The sequence below is a fragment of the Acipenser ruthenus genome, chromosome 1 (assembly GCF_902713425.1).
Source record: "Acipenser ruthenus chromosome 1, fAciRut3.2 maternal haplotype, whole genome shotgun sequence".
NCBI classification, from domain to species: Eukaryota; Metazoa; Chordata; class Actinopteri; order Acipenseriformes; family Acipenseridae; genus Acipenser; species Acipenser ruthenus.
The window spans coordinates 97,768,822-97,779,142 of NC_081189.1; the positions used below are offsets into that span (position 1 = coordinate 97,768,822).

General features: G+C 42.2%; 1 protein-coding gene across 3 annotated transcripts in view; it reads right to left on the bottom strand.

Annotated features, from left to right (window-relative positions):
• The window catches only part of LOC117420878 (replication factor C subunit 1-like), a 31,692-nt gene extending 22,293 nt beyond the window's left edge, over nt 1-9,399 (bottom strand). For 2 of the 3 annotated variants that reach the window (XM_059032629.1, XM_034034595.3), the window contains exons 1-4: nt 9,226-9,399; nt 7,866-7,979; nt 7,335-7,419; nt 5,774-5,902 (exon numbers count right to left, since the gene is read on the bottom strand). In XM_059032629.1, the coding sequence (XP_058888612.1) occupies nt 5,774-5,902; nt 7,335-7,419; nt 7,866-7,979; nt 9,226-9,228 (331 nt within the window). In that variant the 5' untranslated portion in view covers nt 9,229-9,399. The remainder of the gene's footprint in view (nt 1-5,773; nt 5,903-7,334; nt 7,420-7,865; nt 7,980-9,225) is intronic. The other variant, XM_059032630.1, reaches the window with a different exon arrangement.
• Between the last annotated feature and the right edge of the window lie 922 nt (nt 9,400-10,321).

Consider the following 10,321-nt stretch of genomic DNA (forward strand, 5'->3'; position numbering starts at 1 on the left):
TGCAATGTAGGCTACAGTATGTGTGTGACTATGTGCATCTTAAATCTAACCATTAATCATTTCCATTTGTTCCAATCGTTTCTGTCCAATAACCTGCTGTAACAGGGCGAGGAGCCCTGTACGTATTTATTTGTTTATTTTTAGAACGGGGTTTCCCCCTCCGCCCCTGTGCAGATTGTTTTGTTTTATGATTTATTATTGTATTTGTATGATGACGAGGCGCCGTGTGTTTTTGTATTTATTTAAAATGTATGACGGCAAAGCGCTGTATGTTTTGTTATTGTTTTTGTATTTATTGTTGTATTTATATATGACGGTTTTGTTTATTTAAAACGTGTTCTGGCAGAGGCGAGATTGGTGCTTGTCCTCTGCCAGGAATAATTAATAAACTTGTGCAGAAGGTGGCCATCTCCCGAATTAATTAAGTGATTCATTTTGTCGCTAATCGGGAGATGGTCACTTGCATAAAAGCTACCCTCGCGGTGGGTGTATGAGGAGTGAGAGCGGAAAGAGCGAGGAGAGAGAAAACTAAACTTAAAAGTTAAACAGTAACACAGGAACAGTGACAGCAGTTGCCCAGCCTGACCTGTGTTGTATTATTTTGTGTTCGAGATTTTGGTTTTGTTTGAACTTTTATTTTGCTCTGTGAGCAAGTGTTCTGTTTAAACCTTTTATTTATATTTTGGTATTATTTAAATAAAACGGCGCCGCCGCGTCTTTTTGTTTGGAATCTGCAGTGTCTGGTGTCAGTGTTTTTAGTTCCTGCTTCTGCCTTGACGTCACCGCCCAGCCGCCCTGTCACACGTGGTGGCAGCGGTGGGATCACCAGCACCTCCTGGACGCAGGCAGAAGAGGATACTGCAGGTTTTTTTTTCGTTTTTTTTCTAACGTGTGGAGTGAAGAAGGTTTGTGGAGAAAAGGAGTGAAGAAGGAGAATGGGAGGAAAGAGGATGGAGGAAGCTTCGTGGTGCCTGCACTTCACTGAGGTGAGGCACTACAGGAGGAAAAGTGCTCCACAGAGGCCACCTCTCCAGAGAAGGATGGAGAGGTATGAGAGCTGGCTGAAGGACCCCAGCGCCCCGCTGTGGCTAAAAACAGAGGGGAGACATCTGCTGGGGGACAGCAACCTGGATATCCTCTTGGACTTCGTCAGGCTGGAGCCAGAAGTTCAACAAAAAGCCATCACCAGAGGATATCCAGGGCTCATAGAGGCCTTGGAGTGGATGACCCAGATGGTTGACTGGGTCTACTAGGAGCGGGAGAGAGGTGACACAGACCTGGAGTAGGAGGAGCCCTAACGTCCTGTGCCTGAGTGGGAGGAGCCCGAGCGTCCACAGCCCAAGATGGGGGAGTCGGTGCGTCCACAGCCCAAGAGGGGGAAGGCCGAATATCCACAGCCCAGGTATCCGCCAGCAGAGGAAGAATACCTGCTGGTTCCATCTCCACCTCCGTGGGAAGATTGTGTGTCGCTCCCACCTCCACCAGCAGAGGGAGAGTTCCTGCTGGTTCTGCCTCCACCTCCGTGGGAGGACTGTGTGTTGCTCCCACCTCCGCCAGCAGAGGGAGAATACCTGCTGGTGCCTCCTCCACCACTGTGGGAGGACTGTTGGTCGCTCCCACCTCCGCCAGCAGAGGGAGATATACCTGCTGGTCCCACCTCCACCAGCAAAGGGAGAATACCTGCTGGTGCCACCTCAACCGCCCTGGGACATATGTGTGTCGCTCCCACCTCCGCCAGCAGAGGGAAAGTACCTGCTGGTTCCACCTCCAACGCCGTGGGAGGACTGGGTGTCGCTCCCATCTCCACCAGCAGAGGTAGAATACCTGCTGGTCCCACCACCATCCAAGAGAGAGGAGCAGGAGCTGCCTCTCTCTTCAGGACAGGACGGACCGGGACAAGATCCATAGGGTCCGTTGCCGCCCTGTCGTGCATCGCCCGGGGATGCCAGTTCGCCACCGCCCGGGGATGCCTGCCTTGCACCGCCCGGGGATGCCATGCCCGCTCCGCTCAGGGATGCCACGCCTGGATCGCCTGGGGCTGCTTGTTGCTCCGCATCGCCTGGGGCTGCCTGTTGCTCCGCATCGCCTGGGGCTGCCTGTTGCTCCGCATCGCCTGGGGCTGCCTGTTGCTCCGCATCAGTTACAGGGAGAGGGAGGGAGAAGTGGAGCTCCCGCTGTCGCCTCCATGGCCAAGGGCTCCCCTCCCGAGTTCGCCTCCCGAGGGTCCGCTGCTGCTGCCGTCGCCTGGGGTCGTTGAGGGTCCTGCTTCACCTGGGGTCATCACGGGTCCTGCTTCGCCTGGGGTCACCGGGGGCTCTGCTTCTCCTGGGGTCACTACCAGTCCTGCCATGCGGCAGGAAATAATGTGGCTGGAGCCCCATGAAGGGGAGCTGCCAGCCACGAAGAAGCAGGGGGAGGTCAGGAGACCAGCTCCCCCAGCTGCACTTTCGCAGCAGGAGAAATTGTGGTCGGAGCCCCACGGAGGGGAGCTGCCGGCCATGAAGAAGGGGGGGGAGGTCTGGAGACCAGCCCCAAAATTTCCTTGGCTGGAGGAGCCGGCCTGTGCGCGGTCCACCGGGATGCTACAGTTGTTTGGGTGGGAGGAGGACATCCCGCCGTGGCTGCCCCCGAATACACCTTGCTTCCCCTGTTCCTGGGCCGGTACTGTTAGCCGGGACTTTGGGACTAAGTGGGGAGGTAGCCGTTGGACCATGTGTGCTGTGCAAATTGGGGGGTGATATGTAACAGGGCGAGGAGCCCTGTACCTATTTATTTGTTTATTTTTAGAACAGGGTTTCCCCCTCCGCCCGTGCAGATTGTTATTTTGTATTTGTTTTGTTTTATGATTTATTATTGTATTTGTATGACGGCGAGGTGTTGTGTGTTTTTGTAGTTATTTAAAATGTATGACGGCGAAGCGCCGTATGTTTTGTTATTGTTTTTGTATTTATTATTGCTTTTATATATGACGGCGTAGCCGTGCGGTTTTGTTTATTTTAAAACGTGTTCTGGCAGAGGCGAGATTGGTGCTCGTCCTCTGCCAGGAATAATTAATAAACTTGTGCAGAAGGTGGCCATCTCCTGAATTAAGTGATTAATTTTGTTTCTAATCGGGAGATGGTCACCTGCATAAAAGCTACCCTCGCGGTAGGTGTATGAGGAGTGAGAGCGGAGAGAGCGAGGAGAGAGAAAACAAAACTTAAAAGTTAAACAGTAACACAGGAACAGTGACAGCAGTTGCCCAGCCTGACCTGTGTTGTTTTATTTTGTGTTCGAGATTTTGGTTTTGTTTGAACTTTTATTTTGCTCTGTGAGCAAGTGTTCTGTTTAAAACTTTTATTTATATTTTTGTATTATTTAAATAAAACGGCGCCGCCGCGTCTTTTTGTTTGGAATCTGCAGTGTCTGGTGTCAGTGTTTTTAGTTTCTGCTTCTGCCTTGACGTCACCGCCCAGCCGCCCTGTCACACCTGCGTATTTGTGACATAATGAACAAATAAAAAATAAACAAATGCGTTATACAAACACAGAACAAGGACCCAGAACTTAATTTCACACTTAAAGCAAACAGGAGTATCTGTGCTTGTACTGCACGAGATGGGTATCCAGGTTACTTTAATGAAGGTCACTAGCCTAGCTACAGTATGGTGTCTTCTGCAGCAAAAACATTTCAGAAAACCATACTCCGATATTTCACAATGAGGTGTTGCATTTATATTTTGTATAACACCACTCAGGGGTGCAAATCATTTTGAAAATTGGTGCTAAACCATTTTGAAAGTTTAGCACCACAGAGAGTATCTAAATTATCAAACACTGTACTAATCAAGCCTCCCTGTGTTTGATAGCACATTCTTCAACCTAGCCACGAGGAGACATGCAAAACATAAACTCATTCTAAAACAGATCTTAAAAGAATGAGTGTTGCTCGCAGTTAAAATCACACTGGATCTGATCTCTATGTCGTTTTATTTATGACATGAACAGCAGTAATTTAGGTTTATGGCCTTGTACCTTGGGCTTTGCATTACCCTTGAATGAGAACAGAAACTTCTTTGTCAACAAGACAGTGTCTATTTTTAACAGAAATGTTTTTCAATTTTTGAGCGGGAGATTTTACAGGAATGAAGGAAAGAACCTAGGACCTATTTGTTTTTATTTTATTATTATTTACTTCTTAGCAGACGCCCTTATCCAGGGTGACTTACAATTGTTACAAGATATCACATTATTGTTTACATACAATTACCCATTTATACAGTTGGGTTTTTACTGGAGGAATCTAGGTAAAGTACCTTGCTCAAGGTTACAGCAGCAGTGTCCCCCACCTGGGATTGAACCCACGACCTTCCGGTCAAGAGTCCAGAGCCCTAACCACTACTCCACATTGCCGCCTCAGCTGAAACTATTGCGCTCATCAAGGGAAAATAATAAGTCACCTTCTATTCAGGAAATATTGAATGCCACAGTTTGTGGACACCATTGAAGTTTAGTTATATGTTTTTGGCAGCTTCCTAGATGGAATGTTGTCAGATTGGAAAACAAAAAGACTGAGTTAGTCTCATACCATTTCAACTGTAAGTTTACATTCATTTTAAAATGCTACCTGGCAATGGCATCAATATGACCTTCATTATTTAACTTTCACTCCAACGCAAGGGTAAGAACAGTTGGCCTAAGCTCAAGCAGGTGTAATAGGTATTACTATCTAGGGGCAGCTTGCTCGCAACTAGATCCAAAAATTCTCACTGAAAAAAAAACATTGTGTTCATGAAATTGTCATACATATTTTTTTTTTTTTTTACTATCAACACTATCAGCAGAATAAGGAAATAAAATAGATTTTATGGGCTTCAGTGGTTAATAGACAACCACTAAGGGTAAAAGCAAAGGACATGCACCATTCAGAGCTCTTTTTTTAGTTCCAGTAACAAATAGTTGTGACACAACAAGCATTATTCTAGAACGCTGCACATGGCTGTGAAAGTAGTAAAGCAAAAGTAAGTGCTAGTATTCCTGCCTCACATTTATTTTGGTAATACTACAGTAACTACAAAAAAAAAAAAAGCTTCACACTGAGCATATTTTTAAAATCGGTGTCCCCCACTCCAAAATGCCTAAATCATCTTAAACATCCACTGTTTGGACTGCAGGTACCACTATTGGGGATTGTGTGGAGCACAAGCAGGTTTACTTGGTCCTCCTATACTCATATGATGATAATGTTTTGCATTTAACTCTGTTGAGCATAGTAGGGTAATATTAGTATTTCACATGTTCTCACTTTAAAAGGTAGGCAAAATGGCAAATGAGCTGAGCTTGTCTGTTGGTATGCACCAAGACTAAGCTGGTACTTTTCCTTAGATATGTCAAGAATACAACGTTTTTGATTAATGCCTTCTTTTGTGTTAATTAGACTGTGGTTTTTTATAAACTTATATACTTTATAAACATATTTGTTTTTTGAACACCACCACCTATTAATAGTCAATAGAAAAAAAAGGAAGTCAAGTCATTTTTGATCCATGCACCACTGCTTGAAACAAACAGCACAAACTCAGACTTTTACTAACACCTGCTTAACCCACCCCCTACTTCCTGCACTTAGCTCAAGTGTGGGGCTGCATACTTTGAAGAGTAGACAGCTTCCTTCTGCTCTGGTTAGTGCAGCAGAGGGATGCTCTTGTAGCTCTTCTGCTCTTCTACTCAACTGAGAAAGCAAACCAGACAGCTAGAAGCCTTCATAAATGTATAATCCATAAAGATTGTCCTACCTGTTTCTGAAACATATACAACAGGGTCTTTTTTGGGAGGGCGTGCAGGTTTGGATAAAGACTTGGATTCCTTGGGGGATTCCTTGGAGGGTTTCCTGTGCTTCTGTACTGGCACTTCTTCTTCAAAATCTGCAATGATCAAGTACATAAACAAATTAACAACTAAAGCTGGGTGCTGCTGACTTAATTTGAAGCGTAGACATTTTTAAGATAAATCCAAACCAATCAATCTCCAGCCCAGCGGCACGGACACTGAGGTGTGGTCAAAAAAGATACAGTGCTCTGTGGCACTTGAAGAGATAGGTCCAATGCCCTTCAGTAAAATTTACCCCTTAAGACTTCCACAGATTCATTCACAGTATCTCTTTTCAAAAACACTTAGTTTGCAACATATTTTGTCTTTGAATGGTGCAAGATTGAGAAATTACCCAACACTAGGAGTTCACAAAAAACAGAAAAGCAGATGATTGTCTATCCACTATGCTATGATCCCTCCAATCTGTTTTTGTAACTTGCATTGACTTTGGGGTCAGAAAACATTTTTGCTAGAACAACGTTTTTAAAAAAAAAAACGGTCTTACGTGTCTTCATTTCCCTAAGTAAATGGAAACAGCAATGCAATAAAATAAATGAAGGAAGGAAATCTAATTCAGTTATGAAGTATATAACCATGAATCTTCGTTGTCCAACACTCGATATAAATCCCTTTATGACAAAAATCCCAGAACACTTAACTCGGTTAGATAAACACAATAGTCACTTGTGCCCTGAAGGTCTAAACTTCGGTCGACCCCATTAAGAAGACTGAAGGTATAGTAAAAGATGTCTAATCCAGCCCCTCTACAAACCAGCATTCTGTATAATTCAGCATGACTTCTGGGTCCTGGCCAAATCCCTATTGAAATGAATGGCGTGATACCCTCTACAATCCGGAACCTGTCTATTCTGGAATCCAGCATGATTTTTATCCGGCACCTGGTCATGTGATTATTATTTTCTAAGTTTAAAAAACAAAAGCAAGACACACTCACGTGACCTGCTGTCAGCATTCTGAACTGTGCAGCTGTTGAACAGCAAACAAAGATAAATGTTTACCAAAACCAACACAAAAAGAGCGACGTGAAAAATTCAAAATCACAGGGCAAACCATTTCAAATATTCCGAAATGATGAGATGCCTACTTAAGCAACGCAGAGAAATCCTGACTGCCCGCCTAAATACCACATGCAGGTACAGTACGAACAGTAACAGTGTAATACAGGAAAAGATTTTCTTGAGGAATTACTGTGTTGATTATACTGTGTATTTAGAGTAAAACATTTGTTTTTTTGAAGTTCAACGTTTTTTCATTTTGCCTTTTTAGGTACAGTATTAGATTTTTTACAGTAATTTTGTAATCCAGCACTGTCTAATCCACAACTTTCCGGTCCCAAGCAATGCCAGATTGTACAGGTTTTACTTTTCTTCAAAAATAGTGTAGTGCCTTGCTGTAAAACAATGTGGTCTCATTTCTGTTTTGCAGACACAGGACGATCTTGGACATTTCGTAGCTGAAGCATACCTGAGTCAATGATAATGTGTTTCTTTTTGTTTGCTTGTTGCTTCATTTTCTTTGCAGAACCATCATCACTGTTCAGACTCTTCACCTGAAATCCACAACACAGAACAATTTACTTTACCAAACGACTACCAAATTCCACAGAAAGCGGTTATGTGACATGAAGGTCACATCTTACACTAGGCCTAATAGGAAATTCTTAATAACCTACAGCTTCACAATGCATCCCTACGTACTGGATATTACAATCGTTTTCGGTTTGCTTTCCTTTTATACAGTTGTTCCCCTATAATTTAAAACAACAAGGGGTTGTTTTAAACCAGTTTTGCATTTTCCTGGGACTACACTATGTGAAAGAAACACAGGTCCCTAAATGTATGACATCCTTTATAAAATGTTGTAAATCCCTGCAGCCACCAATGTACTGTACTTTAATTCGGATTGTTTTTTTGGTTTGGTTTTTACATTTAATTTTGTTGTTAAACTACACAGAACCTATGAAATGTATCTTCAGGTAAAACCACTAAAACTAACCTTGGGCAACTCAGACTTCTTCTTGCTATCATATTCACGTTTGGCTTTACCATTCTTTGCTGGCTCGGTTGCAGATTTTTTTTGCTGCTGAACCACAAAGAATTTCCGAATGTCCTGGGGGAAAAAAAAGTTTATAGCAGAATGTTTCATTTTTTGCCACAAAACATGATACCCATCAGGCTTAAGCTGTTTAGGATGGCCTTCCAAGGGTCACAATGAGAACCTTGTATTTTTCCACCTTTTCACAGGGGCTCTGAAATAACAAATGTTGAACTTCATGGAATATACCTAACCAGGAATGTAAATATGACAACTATTACATAGCAGTTTCACCCATTCCAGGTTTTAAAACAAGCTTGATTAGCCACAGCCTGTAGGGTAGGTAACAAGCTCAGGTGTGTTTTATTAAACTCACAGTACAACCAGGAATGGATTTGTATGCTATAGAAACCATTGGAATCCTTATGCATTTCAGTCCCTATAATGCTTTGTTTAATGACAGTGTCTGCATCATCTCCACCCTCCTCATCTTATAACTCTAACTATACATGAATACCTTAGTGCATTAGGATGACATAAACGTTTAGGTAGAAGTTCTAACCTTACCCATATAATCGCCAATACCTTATAAACTTTAATCAATCTAACTGAAACGTACAGACTTGCATTGCATTCATCCCTGCAGAAAATATGTTTTCACTAAATGCTAGCTGTTGACACGAGCACAGTCAGAACAGAACTGCATCGCCTTCCTTATCTTTCCTTACCCAAGCTTAGACTAAATATCTTTACGTGTTTCCATAAACTGTGCAATATGGGCCTTTTGGTTTGTATTTTATTTATTCTGACTGTATCTACCCTAAAGTATTAGCTATAACTTTTTATTGACCAAATATTATAATGTTACATTATAATTACAACAACAACACACACACACACACATTGCGTATCAGCAATTGGTTATTAAAATAAGGACACACACTGTGATCTTTAATTATTATTTATATATGAAACGGATAATACAGATGCTGTCCACTGAGCGTCACTGTCAGGCGGTGCCACTAGCTCGTGCCTACGCAGCTTGTAAAACAAACCACTTTATCGATTGTTTGTAAAAGTTACGAAAGCTCACAGATCACTGGCTCCCCCGCCCCCCGCATGCATAACAGTGCATTTGTTAGGAAAACAGGCTATCACTGCATTAACATTCTTGGTGCTACAAACTGCAGTAACTAAAAGTAATCCAGTCACTTCAAATCCATACGATTGTCATTGCTTAACCTGTATCTGCTATGACGCACATCTGAGAATGATGGTCGTACCGGCGTTTGCATGTTGCTACTTTGTTGTTGTTACTTACCATACTTTGTAAAAATGTATTGTTTTGTTATTTTTCGCTGCCAGATTCCATCTACCTACTCTTTCCCCTCCAGTTTGGCGCCAAGTATTTCAGGGCGCTCCAAAATGACGAAACGGTATTATTGTGTTGCTGCACATGACAAGTTGTTCAGCTCAGCAAAAGAGCTATTCACTGTCTGCGACTATAAAGTGTTGCAAGAGCCGTGCATTAAAGACCCTTTTATGTCAACATATAAAGCGTAATAACAACGATGTATTAAATGTCAAAAGGCAGTCTTGAAAAACTAAAATACATTTCCCATAGTATTCTTCAATGACAATGCAATGATCACAACCTCAGCTACTGTACATTGGGGCAGCCATTGGTAAAATACACCACATTGGTATATTTTTGATAGTTTGACATACACTATAATATTAAAATCAATTGTATGAAAATGTGAATCACAGCATACAGGTGGGAACACTGCAGTGTTATGTTGTATCAAGAAAAAAAAAACTATTGCTGCTAATTATGTGTTAATTGGCAGTGTTGCTTTTCTGTGAAGGTGGTAGACTTTCGTGTAAATTAATAAATATACAGGTCCCTATTACCTGTGTAACCTGCTTAGCCTGGTGTAGATCCACACGCTTCTACATCCCAGAAATCAAGGTGCCAGCTGCTGCTGAACCTAATTTTTGTAAATCAACACTTACTAATAACATCTAGCTACACGGCACACATTTCTTGTTGGATTATCTCAGGACCAAGATGTATATTATAATATAATTTTTTTATATACTATTTGATTCTGCTCAGCTGCTTACTTATGACCCCCATTGGATGCTCTTGTAAAGGTGATGCTTTTATCTCAAGGGGTTTCTCCTGCCGAAATACAGTATTTAAAATGTATACATGTTCTCTTTTGCACAGCTTTTTTGCAAACAATTTAAGAATCACCAAATATAGAAATAGCTTAAACATACAAATAATATAATTATGCCACACTAAGTAAGGGTTTCCATCCCTTACCGACACAAAATACATTAAAATATTATCCAAAGTGCCATGTATTTGTATAGCGCCCCATATATGCCACTCTATCATTTACTACAAA